This window comes from Anas platyrhynchos, chromosome 1 (genome assembly GCF_047663525.1).
Source record: "Anas platyrhynchos isolate ZD024472 breed Pekin duck chromosome 1, IASCAAS_PekinDuck_T2T, whole genome shotgun sequence".
NCBI lineage: Eukaryota > Metazoa > Chordata > Aves > Anseriformes > Anatidae > Anas > Anas platyrhynchos.
Genome location: NC_092587.1, coordinates 87,876,267 through 87,904,073, shown reverse-complemented (window position 1 = coordinate 87,904,073; position 27,807 = coordinate 87,876,267). Strand labels below are relative to the sequence as shown.

General features: G+C 47.3%; 4 protein-coding genes across 7 annotated transcripts; 3 read left to right on the top strand and 1 right to left on the bottom strand.

Moving 5' to 3' along the window:
• The first annotated feature begins 43 nt into the window (after nt 1-43).
• GTPBP8 (GTP binding protein 8) lies at nt 44-4,449 on the top strand. The gene is made up of 7 exons (XM_038182260.2): nt 44-910; nt 1,009-1,107; nt 1,585-1,715; nt 1,980-2,079; nt 2,351-2,469; nt 2,888-3,012; nt 3,621-4,449. Exons 1-6 carry the CDS (start codon nt 584-586, stop codon nt 2,970-2,972), a joined length of 861 nt encoding a protein of 286 aa, XP_038038188.2. The 5' UTR covers nt 44-583; the 3' UTR covers nt 2,973-3,012; nt 3,621-4,449.
• Nucleotides 4,450-4,860: 411 nt separating this feature from the next.
• On the top strand, nt 4,861-6,123 carry TAF13 (TATA-box binding protein associated factor 13). The gene is made up of 4 exons (XM_027449591.3): nt 4,861-4,950; nt 5,053-5,131; nt 5,210-5,307; nt 5,503-6,123. The coding sequence occupies exons 1-4, from the start codon at nt 4,924-4,926 to the stop codon at nt 5,671-5,673; spliced, it is 375 nt and encodes a 124-aa protein (XP_027305392.1). The 5' UTR covers nt 4,861-4,923; the 3' UTR covers nt 5,674-6,123.
• Nucleotides 6,124-6,276: 153 nt separating this feature from the next.
• Nucleotides 6,277-11,297, bottom strand: NEPRO (nucleolus and neural progenitor protein). Of its 2 annotated transcripts, none has more exons than XM_027449582.3 (9): nt 11,137-11,297; nt 10,894-11,048; nt 10,145-10,221; nt 9,907-10,038; nt 9,490-9,567; nt 8,574-8,923; nt 8,238-8,299; nt 7,883-8,133; nt 6,277-7,425 (listed from the first exon to the last, which is right to left on the bottom strand). In XM_027449582.3, exons 1-9 carry the CDS (start codon nt 11,225-11,227, stop codon nt 7,059-7,061), a joined length of 1,563 nt encoding a protein of 520 aa, XP_027305383.3. In that variant the 5' UTR covers nt 11,228-11,297; the 3' UTR covers nt 6,277-7,058. The 2 variants fall into 2 exon arrangements, with proteins under 2 accessions (XP_027305383.3, XP_027305384.3); XM_027449583.3 differs by having other exon boundaries at nt 11,115-11,241.
• A 200-nt stretch (nt 11,298-11,497) lies between these two features.
• LOC101790950 (protein spire homolog 1) lies at nt 11,498-27,297 on the top strand. 3 transcript variants are annotated; one of them, XM_027449581.3, is made up of 16 exons: nt 11,498-11,821; nt 12,547-12,578; nt 13,047-13,211; nt 13,990-14,115; nt 14,398-14,463; nt 17,108-17,269; nt 18,892-18,960; nt 19,444-19,573; nt 19,994-20,118; nt 21,416-21,488; nt 22,050-22,201; nt 22,738-22,869; nt 24,155-24,219; nt 25,021-25,048; nt 25,435-25,577; nt 26,425-27,297. In XM_027449581.3, exons 1-16 carry the CDS (start codon nt 11,581-11,583, stop codon nt 26,609-26,611), a joined length of 1,896 nt encoding a protein of 631 aa, XP_027305382.3. In that variant the 5' UTR covers nt 11,498-11,580; the 3' UTR covers nt 26,612-27,297. The 3 variants fall into 3 exon arrangements, 2 of the variants coding, with proteins under 2 accessions (XP_027305382.3, XP_071900537.1); XR_003494879.3 differs by lacking the exon at nt 25,021-25,048 and having other exon boundaries at nt 26,425-26,563; XM_072044436.1 differs by lacking the exon at nt 25,021-25,048 and having other exon boundaries at nt 25,388-25,577; nt 26,425-26,563.
• Nucleotides 27,298-27,807: the final 510 nt, after the last annotated feature.

Below are 27,807 nucleotides of genomic sequence, written 5' to 3'. Positions count from 1 at the left end.
GGCGCGTCTGTCATCCAGGGTGTGTGCAGGTGAGCGAGGCATTACGTGGCAGCTCTGTCTGTCTGCCAGCCTTTGGGATGGCCCCACAGGGACTCCCCGTGGGGAATGCCAGCGGCAGTGAGCTGTGTGGGACAACAATACCTGAAAGCACCCACTCTGCTTATTTATGTATTTATTTATTTATTTATTTTAAAGCTTTTGGCTTAAAAGTGTGGCAATCTGCCTACCAGGATGGTTACAAAGCTGATCTCTGGCCAGGGTGGGTTTTCTGGTACCGGCTTCACCGCAGAGTTTAATTAAGCTCGGTTGTTAAACCACCACAAAGCACTAGCACTGTGCCTAAACCAGTCCTTGCGGTGTTTGTTCCTCTGCTTTTTCTCTCCTAACCCACCTGTGATTTACTCGCACCAGGGGGCTGGCAGGAGAGAGGCGCTCTGCCTACACACAAATCACACCTTTACTCGCTAGCGCTGTGCGTGCAGCAGGCAGCGACTGTGGCCTGACTGGAGCTCGAAGCATTAGAGCTCCACCTTGCTGCAGGAGGAGCAGAGTTTAAGGGGACGCAGCGCTGCGCCCTGCTGCCATGCGGCTGCTGCGGGCGGCCCGCGGACGGGGACGGGGACCGGGAGCGGGAGCGGGGCCGGGACCTAGAGCGGGGCCGGCGGCCCTGTCGCAGGCGCTGCGGCTGGAGCGGAGCCGGCGCTCGGGCTCGGCCCTGGTGTTCCCGCTGCAGGGGCTGGCCCGCTGCCTGCTGCCCGGCGCCGAGGCGGCGGCCCTCGGCCTCTTCCAGCCCGGCCTGGCCGCGCTGCGCAGCGCCGAGCGGCTCTTCGCGGCCGGGCCCGGCCACGCCGTCGGCTACCTCAGCTCCGCCGTGCGCATGGAGCACGCCCCGCCGCCCGCCCTGCCCGAGGTGGGGGCCGGGGGCACGGGGATGGAGATGGGGCCGGGGGCCCCGCCCGGAGTGCGGGGCGCAGCCTGAGCGCCCGCCCTCCTGTCCCGCTGCCCCAGGTGTGCTTCATCGGCCGCAGCAACGTGGGCAAGTCGTCGCTGATCCGCGCCCTGTTCGCGCTGTCGCCGGCAGTGGAGGTCAGGGTGTCCAAAACGCCGGTGAGTGCCGCGCTGCCGCCCTGCGCTGAGTTAGTTTTAGGCGCCGCTGCTAAGCCGGGCGAGAAGGGTGAAGGGAGCGAGGGCTGGAGAAACATGAGGTGACAGGGAGCGTGCCAGCTCGCACCCAGCACAGGCTTGGCTTCTGCAAAGGAAAGGGTAAAAAGTGCCCAGCTTTACACCTCAGCCAGGGCTGGCACAGGCGGCCAAGTCTTGCAAGCCAAGCAGTCGTGATGTTAAGCCCTTTGGGAAGCACCGGGCACAGAGATGAGCATAGGTATTTTGAGCCTGTTATTTTAAGGATAGAGCCATTTGGGATTGCAAAAAGGAGAAAACAGCTTAAAGCAGCACTAGCATTTTTGCAGCTTTCTCTGGGGCGTAGGGTATAGCATGGATATACTTTGCAGCGCATCTCCTGCTCCGCTACTTAAAGCAACTTCTTAACCCTCTGTCTTAAACATTTTTAAATCCTCTCCCCAGGGCCACACAAAGAAGATGAATTTCTTCAAAGTCGGGAAGTACTTTACTCTGGTGGATATGCCAGGATATGGCTACCGTGCCCCAGAAGACTTTGTGGAGATGGTGGAGGCCTACCTGCAGAAACGGCAGAAGTAAGGAACGTAACTGCACCTCCATTCAGCAGTGGGAGCTGAACACCCATATGCAGCATCGAGGGGCTGGATGGAAAAATGCAGCAGAGGTGGCTGCTTTCAGGGGTAGTGCAGAAAAGAAAGATGGAGGTGCTGCTCCACGCTGACATCTCAGTTGCCGTGCATGGCCCAAATCCTACATTACTTGTTCATGCTTACGAATTTGGAAGTAGCACAGTGGGATGATATAACGGTGGTGATTAACGTTGCCTGTATTTCTGACAGCTTGAAGAGGACTTTTCTGTTAGTTGATGGTGTAGTAGGACTGCAGAAAACAGACCATATTGCAGTAGAGATGCTGGAAGAGTTTGGGATTCCGTATGTGGTAAGCGATGCTTTGTTCTTGAAAAGGTAGAACAAAAACTTGTGTTAGTTTTATGCTAAAGGCAATCTGTGCAGCTGTGTACCCTCTGGCTGAGCCTTTGCAAGTTGTCCTACCTAAGTAAAATACATTCTACCCCACCTTTATTGTTAGTAACGTAGGCCTAAAGTATGGCTGGGGTATTTGAAGGACTTTTTTTTCTTGATTTATTCCAGGATAGCAGCAAAGTAATCTTCTTTTCCTGTCTTAATCTTCCCTTTTTGTATCTGTGCAGATGGTGTTAACAAAAATTGACCGAGCTTCCAAGGGACTGTTGTTAAAGAATGTACTGGGGATCCAGGAGTTTGTGAAGGAGAAAACTCAAGGATGCTTTCCTCAGCTATTCCTGGTCAGGTAAAGCTCTTCTTCGTTGCTGCTGTTGGCTTTCAGGTGATGATTTGCAAGCTACCTACAATGGGTCTCTCTGCACTAGGGATGACAATTCCTTGTGCCCCAAGGATGGCAGATGGGCTGCCTGCACAGGAACGCCCCTCTCCTTCTTTCCCATCCTCTACAGCTGAGTTGAGTTCAGCTTTGAAGGCTGCTGAGAAGGGCAGCAGTACCTATGCTGCCTGGTAGCGGGCTTTGTCACTTTGTTTGGAGTTGTGTTAACAGCAGCAGGCCATAATTGATCACGCTGTAGAAGTGCTTGCATCCCCCCAGTGCAGTACAACCTTAAAGTAATTTGATACAGCCAGTGGCTGAGCTTGTTTGTAGTACGTGAAGGTAATGCAGTATCAGGGACTGAATATACGTGTCTTTGTTTCCACAGTTCTGTAGAGTTTTCAGGAATCCACTTGCTAAGGTGTTTTATAGCCCATGTTACTGGAAACCTGCCTACTGTAGAGGACAGCTGAAGACTGGCTCCCGATCTGCTCGGCTCATCCAGCACAAAAGGTACCAAAACTACAGGTCTAAACTTTCATTGTAAATAACCTGAAGCATTGAAGTTTATTTCTGGATAAATTTGTATAAAATGTTGGATAAATTAATGTTTGCAATGACAAGTTTTTTTTCTTTAATAAACTCATCAGTTCAGGAACTTTGCACTGTGAATTAATCCAGGGTACTTTAGAACTATTTTATAAACCTACGTGATTGTGTGGAGAAAAAAAAAATCAGAACCTCCAAAGACAAGCTAGGTTTTAATACAGCATTTCCTATCCCTCCAGGTAAATGTTCAAAAAGCTACCACATACATAAGCTCTGCAGTAGTTAGGGTACCAGAGGGGTCTAGTAATCTTACTTAGAAACTGAATGTCTTTGTATCAAAGAAAAACTATAGCTCTAATATTAAGCAAACTGTACTTGCTACATGGAACTGAATGATGCCCCAAGGTTTATTTTTCTCAGCTGATGTAGCAGAGACTGAAAACTAGCAAGTGGGCACCCTGCCTGCTCTGAGGCTATGTGGAGTGGAGATAGCCAACGCTTTGTGCGGGGCTTTTGGGGAACTTTTTGTAGTTTTTTGCTCTTGTAACCTCTCTGCATTGTGCATTCCATAGGTTCAGCATTACAGCGTGCCTCGCTTGCATCCAATTGTCCCTGTTGCAGGTAGACGCAGGAAAGGAAACATTTAATGGGATCTGCATCTTGGTTGCTGTTGGCGTGAAGCAGTGCGATAGATGAATGACACCTAGGGGGAGTCTCACCTTCTGCCCGTTACCATCAGTCAGCGCTGCGTCTGCCTTCTGATTTAAATCTCATAGGGAGTTCTGCAGCTGCACTGAGATGAGTTGCCAGAGATGAAACCATTCTCTGCATCTGCCTTACGATGGAAGCTGGAGCACAATAAAGGGGTCCCACAGCAGCTGAACATTGCTATGAACACCTGATTGGGGGGAGACCAGAGCTGGCTGGTTACAAGGTACAGAATCAGTACATAGGATGTGGCAGTGTGTGAGGGAAGCAGGAGGCAGCTGTGTATCTCTAGTTTCCACACCTGAGCAGAGGTCAAGCCTGTAGTTCTGTGATATCTTACCTCACAGCAAACCAGCCTGCAGGATGTTTGATCCTAGGGGTAAATACAGTACTATGTAGACAGATGGAATTATGTGCAAGTCTTAAAGACCAGTGTCTTTCAAAAGCATCAACATAGTCAAGGTTATAATTTTTGAGGCCTCAGCCTTGACTGAGGAGCTTCTAAAAATAAGCCTGTACAGTTAATGGGTGCGTGTAAAAGAAAGCATATTTCTGGTTTTAGTCTCTCTTCAGAGCAAAATCCTTTACAATGCTAGGAAGTGTTTTATTGGCTATCTAAATACATCAAGTGTGTCTGTGAAGTCCGTTTGTAAAAATAAAAAGTGCTTTAAAGTGGCAGCAGACTGAATCAGACCCTGTGATCCTTGAGTGTGTGTAGGGTTGCTGCGAGGTGTCCTTGGGGGCACCAACATGAAGCTCTTGGTTTCTTAGAGCCATCCTAGAGTCAGTAGGCAGAGTCTTATCCTGAAAAAACAGCTTTACCTCTGGATGTATTTGGGTTTTCTGCTGTGTTGGCCAAAAGTTTCTCATTCAAGAATGCTCCAAATACTGCAAGAACTTTTATTTTGTTCAGCCATTTGCAAGAGAGAACGCTCATCAGTTTGTTACATGTAGGAATCGGTGCCCCAGTGGCAGGTAAGATAGGTAAATAAAATCAAGTCCCCTGCTGGACTTTAATATTAATCTCGGTAATTGCATTGGCCTTGTCTGTACCTGTTGTGTACAGCATGGTGTTTGAGTCCCGTTCCCCTCCGCGCCGCGAGATGGCGGCCGGCGGCGGGGCGGGGTGGGGCGGGCGGAGGCGGAGCGGGGCGGTGGCGGGCGGCCATGGCTGACGAGGAGGAGGACGCGCCGGTGAGCGGGGACGGGAGCGGGGCTGGGCGGGAGCGGGGCCGGGTGCGGGTCCCCGTGTGGGACCCCCGCGCTGACGGCGCCTCTTCCCCGCGCTGAGCCCAGTTCGAGGAGGATGCGGAGGAAGGCGGCGGAGGCCTGGACGGCGGGCAGGGCCGCAGGAAGCGGCTCTTCTCCAAGGAGCGTGAGTCGGGGCTGCGGCGGGGAGGGGGGAGCGGGGACAGGGCGAGGCGAGCAGGGCTCACCCCGCGCCTCCCCGCAGTCAGGTGCATGATGTACGGCTTCGGGGACGACCAGAACCCCTACACCGAGTCCGTGGACATCCTGGAGGACCTGGTCATCGAGTTCATCACGGAGATGGTGAGTCGTATAGAGCTGTATGCGCAGTGGGGTGACAGCACTTCGCAGTTCTGGGACTAGGGACTAGGACGGTGGTGCCCAGATCCTGAAATTGCCAGCTTCTTGATTATAAAAGTGCCAGGGAATGAAGCTGCACAGAGCTGAAAAAACCCTCAGGGGCCAGAGGAACGCTGTTTTTCGTCTTGTCTCTTACAGACACACAAGGCCATGTCAATCGGCCGGCAGGGGCGCGTACAGGTGGAGGACATCGTCTTTCTAATCCGCAAGGACCCCCGCAAGTTTGCCAGGGTTAAAGACCTCCTGACCATGAACGAAGAACTGAAACGAGCCAGGAAGGCCTTTGATGAAGCAAACTACGGGTCCTGATCCTGTGCGCAGGCTGCTCTGGGGCATGTCTCAGGCAGCTGCTGCCCAGCAGGAAGCAATGTCACTTGTTGTTTGGAGGGGTCACTCGGGATGGACACCATCCCTGAGGGATATCAGCTCTGCCCCTTCAGAGAGGTGTTCAGGCAGCTGAATGTTACCCAACTGGAGGTGGTATGTTTTTGTACTATTCTATCACTTCAAGAAACGAGCTGTAAAGATTCTTTGAAGGGCACAATTTTGTTTGAAGTAGGACTGTGATGAACGAGACACCTAGAGGGCTAATGATTTATTTTTTTTTTCCCGTTTTGGTTATCACTAGGTAATCTGTTTACAGGAAACTTAGAAAATGGATTTCGGTTAAGTGGATAAACCAAGTTTTCTAGCCCAAACTCTGATAAGTTCTTGCTGTCTGTTCTGTATATACTCCTTGAATAAAATAGTTTGAGTTTACGTGTGCTCATTATTCATAAAAATTTATAAGGATCACTTCACACTGGGTGCATAATGTGTTGTGTTTTTTTTAAAGCACCTAAGCGGCTGTTGGGGTTCTATCCATGTAGACACAGCTCTCTCTTTTTTTTTTTTTTACCCTAAATTAAATTAGGAAGCTGAAGCTCTAGCTTTACTTGCACTTAGACATCTTTCTTACCCCTGTTGGGCAGGTAAATACAGCAATAAAGCTGCTTAGTCTTTGTTCTGAGAATTTTTTCTACGTAGTTTCCTGGTGATGCTGATCTTGAGACTTGGGCTTTGGCTTGTAACTGATGGAAAGCACTGACCTCACTGCTTGTTCTAACGTTATTTTGTAAGTACTTGGTGGAATAGCCCACCTTACCTTGCCAAGCAGGCAGAAATTGCACACTGAGAAGACTTCAGGCAGTGGGAGACAAGTTCATGGGTAAGGAATTTACTCTTACAGGCCCCAGCTGTGCTTTGCCCCATTTCTGGAGCAGCAGGATTCAGGTAACTCCCCATTTCAGGACAAGGACAACAAATACTGAACAGTGATAACACTGCAAGACAAGGCCCTCACCTAAATGAGGCAGCAAAAAAGGAAGAGTATAATGTATGATCTGGTCCGAAGCAACAGCATGTGCTCAGCTGCAGCCCTCTGCCTTGGGTGGTAGTTATTTGCTGACGGTCCAGCAACAGAGAAAGGATTTTAAATAAGAGGTAACTCAAAGCTGCTGTTCCTGAAAGGTCTAGGTGAAAGGATAAAGATTGCTCAGTAGTTTTGAACACTGTTCCAATAAAAAAATACTATTTTATAAAAATATACTGAAATATTTTCTTGGCAGAATGTAGGGTACGAGTTACCAAAACACTGCAAGTATTCTGAGAGTTTTACATAGAAAAAGACACCCCCTGATCTTCCCAGTCCAAGATCAGACCCCCATTGCAGCAAAAATAGAATCGATATCCGTGTTGTCAGAGACTTCTTCCTGCACGGAGCCAGGAAGCAACCGCTTCGGGGTCCCTGCCACGCTCAGTTTGTCAGCGGCTGTACAAGCGATGGGAGGTCCAGCCTGACCTGAAGGCCCCACGCTGAGCAAAGCCCGGTTCTCACAGACTCTGAAAAGCTCAGCCTGGTTTGGCCGTGCAGTCCGAGTTCTCTTCAAGCGCCTGGACGATTTCACTTTCCTCTGCCAGAGCTGTGCCCCCAGGTACTGCCTTGGCCAGCGCCTGCGCTGTGAGCCACACAGGAGGTACTTGCAGAGAGAGGTTTTGACGCAGCACAGCTTCTTCCGCAGGCTTAAGGGAAGGAAGGTGCAAAACAGAAACAAAACAGAACTTTTAGCAGCTGTTAAGTTACCTCTGGTGCTCTCAGAGATTTGGTTATTGGCGTTCTCTGCCATTTTACTTATCACACCCATGAGATACAGCAGCACCTTTACAATACTAGCTAGGGCTTTCTGAAGAAGCCTGGCACCCTTAACATCATCTAGCAGTTACCACTTACATGCCTGTGGTTAAAACTGCATTTTCACTCTCCTGCTTTATTCTGTTATTTGTGCATCTCTTTACATTTTAAATCCTCTCACAAATGAAACCAAACAGAACATTCACATCACAGCATGTAGTGACCTGAAGTAGTGATCCTGTTGCAGCTCAACAAAAGGGGTTAGATCACTGCATTTCCCTGCACTGCAGCAAAACACAACATTAAGGTGTAGTGCCAGATCCAGAACCCCCTGCATGTGCAACATACCTGCATCCTTGTGCCTCCACATGGTGTAGCCGGTTGCTTTTCAACAATTTGTTACGAAAAAAATAAGCTGCTGGCTTGAGTTTGTGGCCTTTGCACCACAGAATAGCTTTTCTGAGTGCCTCTGATAGCTCCCCAAAAGATGCAGCTGTTTGGAACAGCTGTAGGAGAGACCCAGTGTGCTGCAATTTCACCATGTAAGAGGAGAGCGACTCTGGCATTTCTTTAAAAGGTGTTGATGTAAGGTATCTATCCTGAAACAAGGAATAACAGAAATAGTTACCTTTTAGAAGTTACATCACAGTGTTAGGAGCTTTGAAGTTAAAATAAAGAATGTGTAAAATGGTGGCACACACACCTCTTGTGTTGGAGGTCTGGATGGTCTAAGTAAGCTCTTCACGTCAAAGCCCAGCTGCTTTCCTGGAGGAAGAGAGCAGCGTTCCCATTATGAGGTTTTGAGTTTTATGCCTTTGCACACAGACACTACCGCTTTGTCCTGCAGAGCTCTCGGCTCTCCTTCCCTCTCAGCAGGCTCATGCCTGCATTCAACACTCTCCTCCTCTTCCAAGGACAGGAGAGGGGAGTTTGTAGTCAAAACGCCCCCTCTGTGTAGTAAAGTGCCTGGCTGTGTTGGGCATAGGTTGCGGTCACCTCAGCTGCCAGACAGCAGTGGCACCGCGGCATGCGGCCTTACCTCTGTTCTCTCTGGTCACCAGAACTGGCTCTCCAACATCCATAGGGATGCTTGGGTTTTTCATAGCACTCTCACAGGTCACAAAACCATTCCCAGCCTCTGACTCTGCCTTTGGCATGTCTGGGAAAAGCTTCTTCACCCAGCTGGTGGGTCGTTTTGCTGTTAGTATTGCAGCCTTTTGCTTCTTCACCTCAGAAGAAAGGTCAGCTCCAAGAAAGTTTCTGATATCAGACGGGAAGGCAAAACCCTTAATGTAAGGCATCTGCTGGGTCTCGGACACCAGACGCAGTGATGCTGACAGCACGCCGTACAAGGAAATGAGGCTCTGCAATATGCATCTGTACTGAATCCTGAGGAGAGAAGAGATTGGAGTCTCCTCTAGCAAGACCTTGTGCTTGCACTCACGGAACAACTCCTTCAACTCAAGAGGAAGAGCTCAAAGAAAAGATCCCAAGCTGCCCTTCCCCTCTACTCCCCCTCAGTACACTTTTCACACTCCACCACCACGTTTTCCTTTAGTATCAGTCGGAGCTCCCCCTGCTGACACCTTCCACCTTTCAGGCACACTCCTGATCAGAGCATAAGACTAGCAAAGCGGATTTCCCTGAAAAATTCAGCAGTGATGTAGAATAACTTTATCACAGCCCTTCCGTTTCAGCATGAGGCAGGCTTGCTGCTCGCTGCAAGGAGTACCAGATGCCAGGGTCTGTGGCAGGCTGGTGTTAACGCTGTGGTTTTACCAGCACCCTAGAATCAGGTCCAAAAGCACGGAGGGATCTCTGATTCATAAAATTTTTTTCCCCCTCTCCTCCCAGCTGAATAAAGCTCACTCAGCAGCAAGACTTTAATTACAAGCCCTTCTCCCTGACAGGCAAGTCAAACAGACAGACAACAAACAAGACTTGACTACACAAACCATAGGCGGCTCAACAACCCCGAAGCCACGGTGTTCAGAAGTATGTATTCTTGTGAGCAGAGGTGCTTAACGGACAAGCTGGAGATTACACCAGTTAAGGCTAAAAAATAAACAGCCTGTAATGAAACTTGCTGAGCACACCAACTAGAGGCGGCTCGCAAGGCAATATCCTAGATTATTTGGGGAGATGAGTATCAAAACTTTGGGCTGCTCAAGGAGAGGAGAGCAGCCAGCCAACAGCCCAGGGTTCCCACTTAATAACTTGAAAATGAGATGTTTGGCTATCAAAGAAGCTTCAAGTTGCATACATGAGTTGCACTGCTGAATCCATCAGCAATACAGGTGCTACAGCAGACCTGATTTTGCTCTCATAAACTGGTGACCTGTAGGAATGTTCACGCAGTGAGAAAAGGATACAGAAATGCTTTACAGCAGCAGTCCAGCAGACGCAGAATGAGCTTGCAGCCTCCCAGTACCTTCACAGCCACCGTTTCCAGCATAGGCTGGCTGGGAACTAAGTACTCCGCATGGGCCTCGAATTTATTTTTCCTGTGGCAATACAAAGACAAGGAGATGGCTATGATCTAGCACCTTCTCGTTCAGCTCTGAAGACTGAGTCAACGGGCAGTATAATGTACAGCATCACGATGCTTACTTGGGAATCAGTTCTGCCAGCGTTTCAATGCTGCCCACCAAGTTCATCTTCCACAGGCGCTTCAAGCATTGTTCCACCTGGAGAAAAGAGAATTCCTTCCATCTCAAAACTGGTGCTTTGAGATGTGAGTGCCTTGGTCTCAGAACTGTCACTATAAGCACTACGGTGAATGGTGAGTTCAGTTTTTGTCTTAAATGAAGTACCTGAGAGAGTGGCCTGTGGTTGCTCCTCCCCCCCTCCCCATTATAATTAATTGGGATTCAAATCCCTGTACTAATATTTAACGGTACACAGTTGTGCATACTTCAGGTCTTGGTACAAGCAAGAGAGGGTTGACTACTAGTTATAAAAGGCTGAAGAGTGCAAATTCATAGGATCACAGAAACATTAAGGTTGGAAAAGCCCTCCAGGATCATCTGGTCCTACCATCCCCCTGCCACCAGTGTCACCCACTGACCATGTCCCTCAGCACCGTGTCCAGCCTCTCCTTGAACACCTCAGGGACGGTGACGCCACCACCTCCCTGAGCATCCCATCCCCGTGCCTGCCTGCTCTTTCTGAGGAGAAATGTCTCCTCAGTGCCAACCTACAAAGAGCACTGACAGCAGAGAGCCTGGAAACCCACGTTGGACTGAACCGACGCGACTTAACGACGGGCACAACGCAAAGACGAAGAAACCTGTGGTGTTTTTTTTTACATGCATATGGCTTTGTGCTATTTTCTATTTCTCCCCACAGCCCTCACTCACCTGCTGCAGGGCCAGGTACGGCCGGTGCCGGAGCAGCCTGCGGCGGTATGCGTACAGCAGCCCCCTCAGCACGCCGCCCTCCACGGCCGGGCCCTTCCCGCGCAGCCCCCGCACGGCCGCCAGGCAGCGGCGCCTCAGCTCCGGCAGGCTCCTCACTGCGGGCGGGAGGCACTCAGTAACCACCATAACTGCTAACCCAACCGCCACAACCGCCAACCCACCCGCCATAACCGTCCCGGGGACCTGCGGGGTGCGGGGCCGCCACGGGCAGCGTGTGGCTGCCGGCCGGCCACGCCAGCTCCAGCCGGTTCCACGCCGCCTCGCCCGCCGCCATCTTCTCCCCGTCAGGGCGGGGCGGGACGCGCTGAGGGGAGCCGGGCACCCTCCAGCGGCTGCTGCTGGGATGAAGGAATAAAGTTGAATTAAACACGGATCTCGCTAGTTTGTGTCTTTTTTTCGGAAGCCCCTTTGCTATACACTTCACCTTGTTTCTGTCAAAGCGGCGTCCCTTTAAAAAAAAAAATGTGGAGCAAATTTGGCGTTAACGATGGCACCTGGGAGGGAGGGAGGGAGCTGTGGGAGAGCAGAACTGATAAAAGGCTGCTGCGCCAACAGCCCCTGTCCTGGATGGGGTGTTGAGCTCCTAGGTTGGGGGCACAGCCTGGGATGTGAGGTGTGAGGGTGCACATGGAGCCCCCGTGCTGCGAGCAGAGGGCTGCCAAGGTGTCTCTGGCTGAGGTCCTGAGGTGCTTCGAGCACCCCATAAGCGAGGAGCAAGCCTGGGCGCTTTGCTTTCAGTGCTGCTGCAAGATGAAGCAGTTGGCGCAGGGGCTGTCCCCGTCGCTCCACTCCGTGTTCATAAAAGGCCCTGGGAGCATTTTTATCCACGCTGATGGCACTGCTTCCTTCAGGGTGTACCATAAGTCTGGTAAGAGTGAGACCAGCTGAGGATGCTAGGGGTTGTTATAACTGGTTGAAACTTAGGGGCAAAGTGGGAGAAATTTTTTTTTATTCCTCCTCTATATGTTTTTCAGTGTGTTCTGACTGTATAGGCTGTTTTGTTGCCTATGTTTTATTTTAAAGGGCCAAGGGAATAGCTGAGATGAAAGCTTATTACAACTTACGTTAATATAAATTGTTATTTAAAATAAAGCCTCAGATTGTTTCATGTCCTGCTCTGTTCATCTCTGAGCTTTGGCTCCCTTCCACTAACTCTCAAAGCAAATCTAAAACTGACTTTTTTTTTTTTATCACTATGTGCAGCTAGCAAACAGCAACAAGCTTTGTCTTATGTAGTTGCACTACTGCAGAGTTCATTGCTCTGAGGGGGCAAGAGTATGCATGGAGTAAAGAAAGAAGATAAATATCCATGGCCTTCCTTGTGGTTAGATACCTACCAGCAAACAAAAGGAAGCAACCAGCATCAGTTAGTTTGGGGCTAATGCTCACAGTAAGCAAAAAGAGTATCTGGTATTTCTCTGCAGCAAATGCAGGCCTGGTTTCCTCGGGTGGGACTGACCTTATTGAGAAGGATTTGTTTCCTTACTACCAAGAACTCTTCCAATTTCTGTCTCTCAACAGAACTATTAAAAGCTGTTTATCAAAGCCTATGCAGTTACATTCCCCTTACCTCCTCTCTTGTTTCCCTTTCAGATGTTGGCAGCATTCAGCAGTCAGAGGACAAGGTAAGCCCATCTCTTTGCCTTCCTATGTGTGCAGATACAATCCTGCAGTGGTAGCAGGCCAGCCTGGGAGATGCCGGTGTCTGAAACTGCCAAGGTGTCTGTACTTGCTGAGCGTTGCGGGAGTCACTGTCCCCTGCAATCTGGAAAATGAAACAAGATGCTAGGAGTGAACTCAATTAAAACAATGTGCACAGATGTTGTGTACCCTGGAATAGCCCACAGACTTTTTGTCCTGGTAACAGATCGTTTAGAGGTGCTAGATAAATCCTTTAAAAGTGTAAAATAGCTTATCTGGGGAGTGTTTCAGGTTACTTGATGAGCACCAGGTTGCTTTTGGAGCCCTTCTCATCCTGAGCGTTGTGCTCAGCTGTGAGGGCAGCAGAGGGCCCCCCATGGCTGGGAAGTGAGGGCCGTGCAGGTCATTCACAACACTTGGTGCTGCACTGCTTCCTTGGCCTCTGTCTGCAGCTGCTGGAGTACTTGGGAGTGGTGATCTATGAAGCCCTGGACTGGGGAATCGACAGCCAAGTGGAGCGAGAACTGAGTGAGCCCCTGGAGAAGCTGCTCTGCCTGATGTTGAAGCTGGATGACGAGGCAATGAAGCCAGCGGTCACCCTGCAGGATATTATCCAGGTTTCCTTCTTCCTGCTTAGTAAATGCAGCAGCTTTGGAGGAGCTGAAGGTTAACAATGGTGTTAACCAAGATGACAGACCATTTAGGGGGAAAAGCTGAGTAGCTTGTGGGAGGACATAGAGGGAACACACGGCTTTCCCATCAGAAGGAGAAGGCAAAAACATTTTAGGTGTGCTCAAGTACCTATGGAAAAGAACTAATAAAGAAGACTGAGCATGGCTCTTGCAGCTCTGTCTACAAAGTCTTTCTGTGCATAGTCACAAAAGGCAGCATTCAATAGCTGGGTGACTGGACAAGTGACTTGTTTCAATATCCATAAGATTTGGTCTCTGCAAGAGGACTCAGATGTCACAACTCAAATTAAGAGCTTCCTCTCAACCATAATTTAAGGGTACAAGACACCTTCTATGCCCCAGTCTGATCAGGGTAGGGGAGCAAGGGGGAAAAAGAACATGAGGAGTGACTGCACCTGCTGTTTTGTTGTGGGGTGTGTGTGTGTGTTGGAAGCTTTCCCTTCCAGGCACTTGTTTCAAAGCATACATTATGGAGAACAAGATAGATAAATTACACACAGCTACTTAAGTTATTGTACGTGTGAGGTTAGGCATTTTGCTTCTTTGCTCCTCTGCATCTGCAATAGAACAAACAGAAAAGATACAATGGAACTGAGGAAGATAATTTTTAACCATACATCAAGAAATTGAATTTTGCTTTCTTCCAGCCTTCCATGTTTTTTCATTTCAAGATCTCTCTATTAAATAGCTCCACTTCTTTCAGGCCTGTGAGGAGCGCTTGTCTGTGCCTTCTGAGGCTAAGAGCCATTATGAAATGACCTGTAGGAGTCTTTTTACTGAATTTATGGAACTTCAGAAGCTTGTGTCCATCATCCAGACCTCCAAAGAGGTATATTTGGGATCACCCCTTAGCTACTATCCTTTCTACCTGCATAAATTGATCTAATTATAAAGTACTCTTCCTGTTGCACTAGAAATGGAGTACCTAGATGAAGGGCTATTTTGATTATGTGAATGACTTCTGTCTCTGCAACACAGTAGTGATTTATTGTAGCTTTTGAATGTCTGGGTGTTTGGGGCTTCTAAGCTTTTCAACGTTAATAATTCATACTGGATAGATGAAAAAGCACTGGACAGCCCAACGTAATTACCTCATTTGTTCGCTTCTCAGAGTCTGAGAAAAATGGATGTTGAAGATTTGCTGGAAACGCCCCTGCAGAAGAAGGAAAAACAGAGGGTAAGGGATTTAATTCCTTCATTATGGTAGGTTGGGCTTTTTTTTTTTTTTGTCCACCCATGCTTCTCTGAGGTTTTCTAATGACTCTCTATAAAACAAAGAAGGGAGCTTGAACACCAACAAAACTTCTTAGGTTGTTCAAGAGCCTAAGTAGTTAAAGACTTGTCTGCAAAACAAGCTGGGAGTGAACTTGAAGTTAAATTATTTCATATGCTTACCTCATGCGGACACTTATTCTGCACAAAGAGCCTCTTTGTGGTTCAACTTAAACCACTTCTAAAAGTGAAATTGGAGGCACTCTTTGGAATAAGTGTCCACAAGTAGTTTCTCATGCTGTTTCTTCCTGAAAATGAGCCCCAAACTCCATCTCTTGGCAGGAATTGATACCTGCCAGAAGCAGCCTGCTTCCTTCTGCAGCTGGATTGACAGCTCCCAGAAAACTGATCTCTTGGTGGCAGGAATAAGGTGGATGAGATCATTTTATCGCGTGGGGTCTGTGCTGGTTCAGGGCTGGAGAAGCTAAAGGTATTTGGTAGCTCTGACCATCCTTTTGAGCTTCAGCAGCTCAAAAAAGGCAGAAAGGAGGGGGAGACTGGAGATGTAGCTCCTATCTCCTGCTCGTTATCTTTCCTGTCCTTCCATTCCGTCCTTCTGTAGATCTTGGACTGTGCGTTTGGGGCAGAGAAAGCAACTCCCTCTGTTCTTTTCAAGGCCCTCCATAGCTAGGGCTCAATCAGAAACAAATAGCTCTTCTGGCTGGAGCTCTGCCCGGCATAAACAAATGCAGTGTAGTCTGGAGTCTGTGGAGACAAACGGCAAGCCCCGAGAGACTTGTGGACTCGCTCCCTTTGTCTAAATAGCACTCGCTTTGAAGCGTGCTCAAACTATTCGTATGAAAATGTTTGTGAAATGTGTGTTCGGGCATATTCTCAATTTTGTGATCTATTAAAATAAACTGGCAAGCTATCTCAAACCACAAACTCATCAACAGCAGTTGATGCTCTTTTCTGCAGGGAATACATGAATAAATACATGGGCTTTGCCGTGTGGCCTGAAGGCCAGTGTATTTGGCCTCTGCTCCTTCAGGAGACATAAATTCCAAAAGCAGGATGTCTGTTGCAAATCCTCTGCCTCTGGTTTCCAACTCCCTGTGCACCACTCGATTGCATCGTTCCGACACACTCTTGAGTTTAAAATAACCAGGGTGCCAGCTTTGCTGGGAGCCCGCAGATTGGAGCTGATGCCTTGAGCGGTGCCACGCAGTTAACGCTGTCTGTGGACCAGGCTTTTCCATCCTGGCTGCTCTGAAAAAAGGGCTTCTGAAACACAGGCCACAAGCTGGTGTCATGCAGGGCTGTACCATCTCAGCAGAGCTGACCGTGTGTGCCAGAGGACACTCTTCACCTTGAAATCTAAGCACCGAGACCTCTTATGAACAGCTGTCTTCCCATGAATGAAAAGAATGAAATGTGTTTGGTGTTGTACAGGAAGCAATGCTGATCAGTTTGCCCAGCTCTTTTTTCAGTAGGACTTTGATTTTTATTTTTTTTTTGTGTTCTCCCAAACAAGAATTATGTTAATCCAGGAGATATGGCTAGCGTGTGGCTACTGTCTGAGTGTCCTGCTGGTCTGGAGTTGAGATCCAACTGTTCCAAAGCCTGGCTAAAACAATCCAACTGAGCATCCTTCTCCTTGAAGGCAGCCCATCAGTCAGAGCTTGCATAAGACTTTTCTGATATTATACCAAGATACCTGAAAGGATAAGTTAAGAGAAGGTGCTTCACCCTGTAAGTGAAAGAGGGAGAGGAATTCAAGTCAGAAGCTTTGTTCTGAGGCAGTTTTAAAAATGTTTTACTTCCTTTTCACTGTTTATAATACAATCACTCGTTCTTACTCAATTTGCCTTTGGGATCCAGATAAGCTGTTGACTTAGCACTTCCATTACAATGTTGTCTAAACAGGCTATTGAGTGGATTATGTTTTTTTTCCTGTCTTAACTTTTGTTGGGTTATCCTGCGTGCCTGAGCATCCTGTGGAAACAGGTATTAATACAGGAAGAGGATGAGCAGATGTCAGTGTTATCAGATTGTGTCTCCAGGCTGAAAAAGCTAGCATAAGCTGCTGCAAAGGTGGAAGTGGGAGATCTTTTTCCCTTTGTCTTCCTCTTTGGTCTGTGGGTCCTTCAATCCTTGGCTTCTGAAAATTCAGAGGATTTTAATGGTAAGGTTTGGGATTTCATTCTCAGCATTTCCTAGGAGGTAATAAAATGGAGAAGGATGAAAAAAAAAAACCAATAACAAAATCGTCTAGCACCTGCAGTACTTCCAAGAAGCACTTATTCAAGAAAATGGGCCTAGGTACCTAGTAAGAGAAGCTGTTTTGCTGAAGTATATTCATAAAGTTGATGACGACATTCAGGAATGAACTGGGGAACCAACTCATTTATTTTAAAGTGATTCTGTAGAGAGAAGCAATTCTACATCTTGGTACTGTGCCCCACAAGTGGGTTGAAGGGGGCGTTAAGGACACATTTGTGTTTCTGCAAGACCTAAGCTGCTAAGTGTGCCCTGTGACAGGGAGGGTGAGGATGCTGCTCTGTGTGTTTCTGCCCGCTGGTGACTTGTCCCTTGCTGGCTTCTCCTAGGCACCCCTGTGGCCCAGCATCATCTGCGAGCTGCAGGCTGGGGTGAGGCTGCGCAAGGCCACCGAGCGACTGCAGTGCCCTGCCCCGCTCAAAGAGCGTGCCTGCTCCCCCTATGAACGACTTCTGGATGACATTCAGCACAGGAGGTACAACCTTCGGAAGGTGAGTGACTGACCGACTACCGTCAGTAGACAGTTTTGCAACCACCTGCTCTAACTACTTGGTTTCTAAACCATCCTTGCTGAAACCTCTTCCCCAAATCTTGTTTTAAAGCCTTTCTCAAAGGTACTCCTAGTCCAGAACTGTCTGGAGCTTCCTCTCAGCTGTAACTCTATATTTGATCACCACGTTTATCCACCCAAACACTTTATTTCCAGCACTGTTTTATTTCAGGAGTAGCCAGACTTTTATGAAGCTGGATGGTAAACTTGTTCTCCCTACAGGGCAGCAGCTCCATGAAACAGACCCTTGCCTGCTTATGCTTTCTTCCTCAGACCTTTATGTCTTCACAGGCTCCTAGAGCTGTACTGTCTGGCATTTCTTACTAGTTTTTCTTGCCTTTTCAGCTGCTGTGGGATGCATGAAAGTGTAAAATCACTTTTGAGCGAGTGCTCTGCTCAGCCTGGGGCAGAGGCCTGTAGGCAGTGTAAACAGGCTGCTGCAGGAATTTAGGCAGGGTTTTTAAAAAAAATAAATCCAAACTGCTTCCAGGGGCTGTGGTGCTGACTCAAGAGGTAGGGGCTTCCAGCAATGTTGATGGTGCTGAAGATGCCCGGATACAAAAACGTCTGAGTGCCTCTGAAGGTTTGGGATGCTGTTCACTTGCTGCAGCTTGAGCTGGGAGCGATGAGCAGATCTAAAACATTGGCATGAGGCTTTGTGGCCTTGGCGTGCTTTGCAAACAGACATCTTGGCAGGAGATGAGACGATTCTACTTGTAATAAAGAGCAATATTTTAGAAAGTGTAAAGTTTGCTTACCATGCTAGACAGCAGCTTTTTTTCCTCCCCTTGATGGTGCTCCTTGAGTGCAGGGGGTTAACAGCTGCAGCTAAACCATGCGCCCCTACAGAAGTTCTCACTTTCCTTGGCTGTGGCTCCAGCCTTCCGAAAAGGCTCTGGCATTTGTCTGGAGAATGATAATTTGTTCAATAAATAAATGGATAGTAACAGAAGGGAGAAAATACATCACTACTTGTATTTTTTTGCAGTGCACGACAGAATCGTTGCACTGTGCAGTACAAAACTGTAGCTCCAGGTGGCAGGATGAACTGCCTTTTGATTCCTTTTTTCTTCCCGGGGTTGATGAGAAGTACAAGCTTCAGTCTGAAGTCCCAAATGCTAGAAGGAAGCACGGAGTACTTACTACTTAGGCCTTTGTGAAAGCTCTTCAGCGAGGATTTCCCCATCTGCAAAGCTACTTTAAACTCCTGTAGCAAACAGTGGTCTAATTTGCAAATGAATGAGAGCCCAGCAAGTGTGGGAAGCTGTTGTGGTGTTCTACCTGCACTCCCACATGTTCTCCGCTTGTACACACAGAGTAAATAGCATCGCCTTTGAGTAAGAATAAGTGAACCAGGCAGCTGGAGGCAGCTTGACTTCTTTTCTGCAGTGCTCCCCTCTGCAGCAAGCACCTCATCGTTCTGTATTTCCCTGTGCCATTTTTAAGTCTTCCCCACATTCCTCACTCCCAAATTCTGACTTGAGTTAACTGTGCCACTGACCAGAAAGATGTATGAGGAGTAGAGAAAACCTTATTGCTTAAGCATAATTTCTGTTCTTTCAGGTGATCGTCGAGCAAAAACGCAGGACCCCCAGTGATGATGTAGCTGCTCCCAAGCCTCATCTGAAACCTGTAGGTGACCTGCAGAGCTGATGGGATGTTTTGTAAGAATATAGAGTTAATGTCTTAGCTACTGGCTTGGGTTTGGGAGAGGCACGTGTGAGCCATACTTAAATTTTGGGCAGACCCTCTGCCAACATACCACGTCAGGAACATGGTAGGTGACAAATCTTCAGGGGAGAAAGATCAGTCTCCCTATTTCTGTTGCTGTTTCTTCCATCTGGAACATTTTGTGGTCCCGAAAATACTCCACACTCTTTGATCAAGCCTTGCCTCAAATTTGAGAGTTTCTAAAAGTATTTGACAGCAAACACGCTATCTGAAGCTTCTCATGTGCCTCAAAAACCAGAAATAAGGTATGGAAAGCACAAGTGCACAGGGCCCAGAGCCCTTTTAGGGAGAGGCAGCTGTAGAACAGTGCCATTGCTGAAGATCCAGTTGTCACCACTGGTCTCACTCTTCCTGTCTCTCTCTGGTGCTATGCTCTGCCTGCAGGTGCTGCAGAGGAAGCTGAGAGAGTGCGTGCCACAGGAGTCCAGGTGGCACCAACAGCTCCTGGCAGAAACAAAGCGACCCCAGACGCCGCAGCCATCCACAGCAAGGGAAAGCGGGGGCAGGCCCACAGGTACCTGCTGCAAAGGGACCCATCAAGCGTGCAAGGGAAGTCATGGCTGGCTAAAAATAAGGGATGGCCCTTGAAATGGAAGCCCACTTTTTTTTTCCCATAGCATATAATGCAAGAGAGGTGGGAATGTGAATTTTATATTGATAAAGGTGATATGGCACAAGAATTCTTTAGAAAATCTACTTGTGGTGTATTAAGACTTGAAAATGTTTCAACACTACCCTTTTTTAGGGAGTTCAAATTTGTCAGCTAAGTTAGAGAACAGGATTTTAACCATCACCTGAAACTAAAGACTATCTAACAGAACAAAGTTAAACCAAATACCAAATTCTGATCTGTGGGTATAAAATCTGTTATTTTCTTGCCACAGCAAAATGTCTTATCTTGTGTGTGTTTTTCTTCCCTTCTCCTAACCCTCAGAAATGCCTGTGATGCCTAAAATCGCCTTGAGATCTCCAAGTGATCGTTTCTTAACATTTCAATATGCCAGTCCAGAGTTTAAAACTGTCAGTGCTGTAGCACAGGAGCTGGGACCAGAAGTTCAGGTAAGGCTTTAAATGAAGGGACTGGAGAGGTGTAAATAGTCTGGTCTGGGCTTTGGATCTGTACACACACATCCTAGAACATGAGGTTTAAATCTTAGTGTGAGTAATCTTGTCCATCTAAAGTGAATAAACATGACATTATTAGGTTCACTGAAGGCCTTGCCTCTACAGAAGCTCATGTGATGTTTAAACACTTCATTGTGGCATGACTGCAGCCTATAAAAGCTAACTTCTGATCTGGTCTCTAAAATTAGGGCTCGCAGAAGTCTTGATACGCTCAGAAGTTTGACCAATATGGGCCAAAACTACTCCCATTTTACCTCACAGTGAGGCAGCTGATGCTAGGAATATTTGCATTTCACGTGATTTATTTTCAGGAAGCATCTTCACTGGTGAATTCCCACTCTTCTGCCTGTGGAGCAACTGAAGGAGTACCATTCTTCAGTAAACTGGGATATGTGGCCCCTGGGTTCCTTAACTCCTCAGACTGCTGATGAAAAGCTCCACTGCTCGATTCTGGGATTCAGTCTGAGCGTAGTTGGAAACTCTGCGGAACAGAACTTGAGCCCTAACACATCGTGTCTAGCACAGATGCTCTGGCAAACAATCAGCAATCTGCTTTCTGTAAACATCAGCCTGGAATACAATTGCTTAACTGAGGAAAACGGATATGAATTAATAAAAGCAGAAAAATGTAGCTATATTTGTACAAGTCTGTGCTACTTGTAGGAATGCTCGGTGCTTGAGGAGCACGTGGTTGGTGTATTGCTGGAAGGACCTTCTTTATGGAGACTGCAATATGATTGAATTGTGTTCCTAATTATCTAGAGAAGTTAGAAAATGCTGCCTAGATACAGCATTGGGTTTGAACTGGGTTACTGGGGCATAGTTTCTTCTTCTCCAGTGTTGCTACGTGTGAGCTGGAGCCAAGAAAATGGCAAGGTACTCTGAAAGCTGTGAAGGAAGAACCTAGAGTAGTTGGTTCCTGACCAGATAAAGCTAAAATCTTCATTAAGCTAAGTGAGGGAGATAACAGGGGAATCTGAAATGTCACCAGCTTGACCAGAGCTTCCTTGCTGGGGGCAATTAACTTGTAATTGCTTCTTGGAACACAAAGTTTTTGAATATACCACAGTTTGTTTTTTTTTTTTTTCTCCCCTCCACTACTGACTAAGCCTTGGACTATTTCTGGTCAGTTTTGGGTCCTGGGTGTTTTGTTTAGCAGCAGTGCTTCTGAACAAGTGGGCTTGGTCTCTCCTGTGTGCAGCTTAAGAAAATCTCATCCTCTGATCCACAGGAGCCTACTCCCAAGCTGTCTTCCAGCACCCACCTTGCCTCAGCCAGGTCATCAGTGTCCTGCAAGAGCACAGGTCAGTCTCCTTTTTGGTGCAAATCCAAACTCAGTGGTGATAAAGTGTAGTCAGAGTCAGTGCCTGCTGGGCTGCCAAAGCCTTAGGTTGGGGCTCACTGTGCTACACCTCTCTGATCACCTAAAGACACTTGACAGAGGAGAAGCTCTGACATCAATTAATGAGTTTAGGGAGGTGCACTTAGGGAACCATTCCTCTGCAGTTGACTGAAGCTTGTATGGCTCCTGCAGCTTCAAAGCAATGATAGCATGTCCCCGAAGGCATAAGTGGCAATCACAGTAAAAGCTAAATGAACATTTTGAATGTTCAAGAAGAAAGCACATTTTATTAAACTAAATGGTGCTAACTATCAAAAGCTCATCACTCTACTGACAACTGTAATTACTGTAACCTCTGCTTTTTGTGATCAGGGCTGATGGAGGTTGAGGGCTGGGAAAGCAGGCCTTGGTGCTTTCAGAAAGGAGGGGTAATGCTATTGAGCAGTCAGCTTTTGGGGAGAATATTTAGAAGTTGATATTCCTTTTTTCTTTCTGCAATCCGAAACTCTCTCTTCCTGCCCAGGTCTCACTGCAGATTGTACACGTCCTCCCGTGAGTGCACCCATGCTGGCAGACATCAAATCTGAGTGTTCCCTGAACGCTGGCCAACAGCAGCTGCCTCCTTACAGAGCAAGATCCAAATCTTTAGAGAGTGGCCTTCAAAGCAGGGAACGTGTAAGTGGGGCATATCAGCTGGCAAGCTGTTCTGATACATCTGGTGGTGACTCCAGAAGGCACCTTGAACCTTGTGCATGCAGTGATCACGTTATATTGGTTTCACTTAAGCCCAGTTGCGTGCTAATCTTCAGTTGGGACATTTGTTTCCTTGGAGGTGGTGTAAAACAAGGCTGCTGTGGTGTCCTTGTGGAATTTCTTACCGTTCAGTTTGAACAACATGAAAGAGTTCTTCCTCATGTAAGACAAATCGAAGTCCCAAGAGACTGGCTCTGGGGATGGGATTAACTGCTATGGGGACCGAAGGACCTGCTTCAGGAAGCTGCTTGCATTCTTGTCTATAAGCTCAAAAACTAAGCAGGATTCCCTGCATGTTCTTTACTAGTATTGTCAGTCAACGCCTCCTGCCTATCGCTAGCAGAACTGAGTTTTGGGACAAATGCTGCTGAGCCTCCTGGGACCCAATTTTGAGGATGGCTTCCCCAAATACGTGTGCCTTCAGCTTTCTCTGATGCTTAACTCCTGTCTTTGGATAGGACCATCACCTTCCTAACATGTGGCCATCACCAACCATTGCTGAACTGATCGGAACCAGATACACAATGAGAGTGCTGGAAGGGGAAGGCGTCTCCCAGGGAGGCAGTGATGGTGCCTCTTCAAGAGGAAAGGTAAGTTTCTTTTCCTTGTTGTTGTGCTGTCCGTGCCTTTGCTAAAGCTGGCTGCCTTCACGTCCCTCAGTGCCGAACTGCTGAGGTGCTCTCTGCCTCAATTTATCCTGTTCATGCAGCTGTTCTGAGTTTGGCCCACGGCTGCATGAAATCTTTTCATACTTGTGCTGTGATGACTTCTAATCAAACATAAGCTGCGTAAGTTGCCTAGGAAGTAACCCAGCCATTGCTAAATACTTCTTGACTGTTGTTTCCGTGCTAGCAGAACTGTTCCTGTTGGCCAGCTCTAAAATCACAAAGATATTTGACTGGGATTTGGTACATGGTGAAGCAAAGGCTGTTAACTCCCACAGTTAACTGAGCCGTGTTGATGTGAACCACCCTGCTGAGTGGTGGCTGCACAGGCTGGGGAGATGAGGGGCAGGGAACAACCTGCAGCACAGGCCTGCTGGCTGCTCCCTTGTTTACTCACCCAGTCTGCTCTAGAGGGCTTGTTCCATCGAGCCCCTCTAGAGCAGATGCCTTCAGTGCAAGCCCTTTGCAACACAGGTGTGAAGAATTTCATGCTGCTTGTTTTGGGGACCAGCTTTTTGCCCTCACTTATTTAGCAGACAGCTCTGATACTTCCCCACCCTCTTTATCTTGTGCTCCTGGATCCGTTTTCTTCTCACCTTGCTCACCGACCCTGCTTTAACTTGCCTCTCTCTGCCTATGCTAAAATAGCCTTCTTACCCTCTTTGTGTTCCTGCTGCTGAAGTTTTTTTAGCTTTCTCAAGCTGTTTCTCAAGATAATATCACTTCTGACTGCCAGCTGTGTATGAATGTTCTTTTTTATAAAGTTCAAGCGACTCATCAGCTTCCTTATAACTTTTTTTTTTTTTTTTGCTTCAGGATTGGATTCAAAGTTGCCCTGACTTAATCTCTTTGGGATTGCTGCAGTCTACCTCAAAGAATGTCTCTCTTCTTCCCTCTCTTAACTAGCTACTGTTACACTCTTGCACAATACAGCTATTGTTTGTTCAAGAGCCTTTTTTTAAACTCCTGTTGTCTGGCAGCTGCCCCAAACCTCTGCATCATAAAAACACAGGCTTACAAATAAGGCTTTTTTTGCCTTTTTAGCCTTTAATTCCTGTCTCTCTGCTATCCTTTGGATCTCTGTTATTGTATGTGGATCTAAAGCCCTTGGAAGGTTAGTTTATGTGCTTGCTCTTTGGCAGGCGGTGGATGCTGTTGGTAGGAAGATATTTCCAGTTGGCATTCACAAATATAACTTTCCATTCCACAGATCTGTTTCAGCTGCCGTAAGCAGATGTTTCTGAAGTGGCCTTACAGCTGTTACCTCTGCAGCAGGTGAGCTGGTACAAAGGGACTGAACAGGGAGGGAGAAGAGTGAAAGAACAGTGCTGAAACACTCAGTATTCAAACAGTTGGAGCACTTGGATGGGAACGGGTTCCTTAGCCTTTCAGCTTTGCCTTACTACACAAGCCTGGCTGAAGCCTCTACAGCTGCAGAGGAGATGGAAAAACTTGCCTCTGAAGTGGTATCAATATTAACTCCTAGTATTAAGCTAGCAATAACCAAATTTACTGTGCTATTGGTTCTTCTCAGCAATTAGTCCCTTCATTTCGCTCTGTAGGTTGCATTTTACTTCAGTCAAGGGCTTGAGAGGTTCTGGGAGAGGCTTTGCAGCAGAATCTTCCATTTAGGACTGGAAAAGCAGACTCCAGACCTTGTGACTGGGAATGATGTTAGACCCACAAGTATCCACTTATTTGTTTTTCTCATGGGAGAGAAGAATTTCAGGCTCATTCAGGCTCACTTAAATCTATTTGAAGCAGCAGCAAAGCATTGAATTGGTTACAAGCAAACCACTGGGAGTTTAGTAACTGATGGTGCTGGGTGAGAAGCAGTGGGTACTTGCAGATAAAGCCTTCAAGCTATGACTGCTGATGTGCTTCAGCTGGCTAAAACTACCATAAACAGGAGGGCTGGAAAACCAAATGGGGTGTTCTAGACTTGTTCCCTTTGCCATCAAGTGATTGTGCCACGATCACATGTTAAGGCTGCTTTGGGAAAGTCACCCTTAGCTACAGCATTGCTGTCTGCTGAGCTTTACCCAAATGATAATGCTGGGAATTTTTTTCTCTTAGTGTCGTCTGCTGTGACTGCTGCATCAAGGCAAGTCTAGTCTTTACAACAGCAATTTTTTTTTTCTGTTTTTTTTCCTACACCTCACCTAGTCATAGGAAGCTTTCCTTCACCCCACTGATACCTCAAATCTACCTTCTAGTTTTTTTTTGTAAGAAAAGAGGCCATAATACAAGGTGCAAAAGCAGCCAGGACAGACAGACTGTTCAGCTGAAACAGCTCTGGCTCCTCTTTCTTTGATCCTGTGTAAAGTGGTTGGGATTACTCCATGCTCTATTTATACAAGGGTCAGGGAGTTCACTGCATTAATGTTTATCTTGTAAGTGCGGTAATAAATCAACTACATGCCATGCAAATTTTCTTGCTAAGGAGGAGGTTTTCCTTGAGAACTCGAGTGACTTGTGCTGTGATTGTAGATGTCCGTGCCCTTCAGAACGTGTGTTCATCTCCCACTCCACTTCTTAAAACTTGTGAGGCTCTCCAGAGAGGAAGACCCAGCTACACAGGAGAGGAAGAACTCGGAGTTGCTGCATGAAGTAGAGCACTGGGAGTGTTCTAGGTAGGCTGGGACAGATACGGTTTCACCTTGAAAGGTGGTACCTGTTACTTGTACATGCAAATCAACAAACGTGATAGCAACTACTCTGTGTAGTCCTGTGCTGGTCAACTGCATGTTATGCTGGATGATTCATTTAGCTTCATTTAGATTTGTTTAGGTATAACTAAGAGTAATGCAACAACTGGTTTCCTGAGTCCTCCCCTAGACATACCCTTTCCTTTTTGTCCCTGGAAAGGGAATTTTTGCAAAATAAGCTTCTGAGTGGAAAAGGCAGACCTTGTGAGTGTAAGTGTAATATCTAGGACTGGAAACATAGGTTCTGTTCTCTTCTTTCCAAATACATGTTTGTATATATTCTACTGGGTGAACAGGTATCTTTTCTCTCTGAAACTGTTCTTTAATGTAAGTAAAATAGCTGCAGTGGTTTCTGGTTCAAATGCTCTTACCTCAGTGTTCACTACTGATGTTATCACTGACAGTCCTTTGCCAATGCTGCAGAAGAAGGTCTCAGTGATGGCATTACTGCCATCCTTCCAGATGTCAAAGAAACATCCTACAGCACATGCTGTAAGGATTCAGCCATAACCCTGGATCAATCAGATATCCATTAACCCTTTAGCTGAAATGTTGTGTTAGTCAACAGAGGTGTCAGTAAATGAAGCTGCTCTGGTGCTTAGTAGCTTCCCCAGGTGGAGCTGACTGCCCACACTCATGCATTTAGATAAATCACTTAATGTTGGATCTGGCCTGGGGGAAGGGTGGAAAAACTCTGTACCCTCTAACAGATACCCAGGTCAGTTTTCATGTTTTTTTTTGTTTTGTTTTGTTTTTTCCTCTCCTGCTCCAGCGTGCCTGTTATTTTGGAGCCTCATTGCCTAGCACGGCCTCTGTGCTGTTACTCGAGGACCATGGCAGACTGGCTGACTGCAGACCTCTGCACCCAGTGTGAGCAGTATCTGCTGAGCGTGGCTTCCAACCAACAGCAGAACATCCCACTCAGGAGAACTTCACAGTCTTGGACTAAACTGGAATGACTGCCATGCATTTCTCCTGTCACTTGTTCTGTACCTGAATAATTTAAACAGCTTTATGCACTTTCTGACATAAAGGCCTGAATAAAAGACTTCCCTGCTGCTTAGTCTAAGCAGGAAGCACAGTTAGTATTTATGTATCGCGAAGTGTTATAAAACATTGTGGTTTTTAGAACTGTTTTAATTCTTTTATGTGTCTTTGGGGAAAATAAATGTTGAAGCACTATCACGCCTCTAGCATTTCCTCGTTTGCACCTGCAGTTGTCATTTTGTGGCACTGTTTGCATTCCTTGCTAAGCTGACTTTCCCTATATTCATGGCATAGGGCAAACTTTTAAGCTAAAACCTCTATTTCATTTTGCAAACACTTATTCTTCCCTGATAGCTCACTGCAAAGCACCCGAACTCACTGCTGTGATGAATGTAACACTAGTGAAGGCTGTCAGGCAGCCTGCTCCAGCTGTTTGCTCAGGAATTGCTCTTGATTTCTTTTGTGTGTGTGTGCTAGCTGTGCTTTGCCAGCAGAGCTCTTCACGGCACTAGTCGATCTCAGTGCCATCATCACCTGAGGGAGGGTGGCTGTTTTCTAGGGGATCTTGCTTTTTGTATTGGTCTACAGCTTTGCCCTAAGCTAAACTGGACTATTGCAACCTGTGTGACACTGGAACAATAAAGAACACTTTGGTAAATTCTTTGCCTCTTTGTCCCCAGGAGTTGCTTATATGGAAGGGGTGTAGGTGCTCTGATTTGTTTTCCACAGGACTCTCTGTGGTGTGGCTCATGGGGCCTGGATAGACAGTGCTGAAGGATACAATGGACTTGCAGTTGGAATGAGTCATGCTGAAGAAAATAATGACTGCAAAGGGAAGTGAAGAGCCAGTTTCCCCAGAGAGTGGAGAAGGGAAGAAAGGCATGTTTAAGCTGAGCTCAAGGTGTGCCTCCAAACTGCCAGAAGGGTCAATATCTCCAACTGACTTGTGCTAGCCTAACTCTGCTTCCTCTAAATTGCCTGTCTGCAAGCTGATGCCTACATGCACGTTTGGGCAAGCTCTGCAAGTCAGTGAATGCAGGGAGGCTGAAGCTTTTGCTTCCTTTTGGAGCAAGTTCAAGTGTTCTTCCTTCAGTCAATTAGGAGGGGTGCAGCCTGCCTGCCTGCCTGGGTCCTCTCCTGCATGTGCTAATTGCTGGCGCTGCTGGGA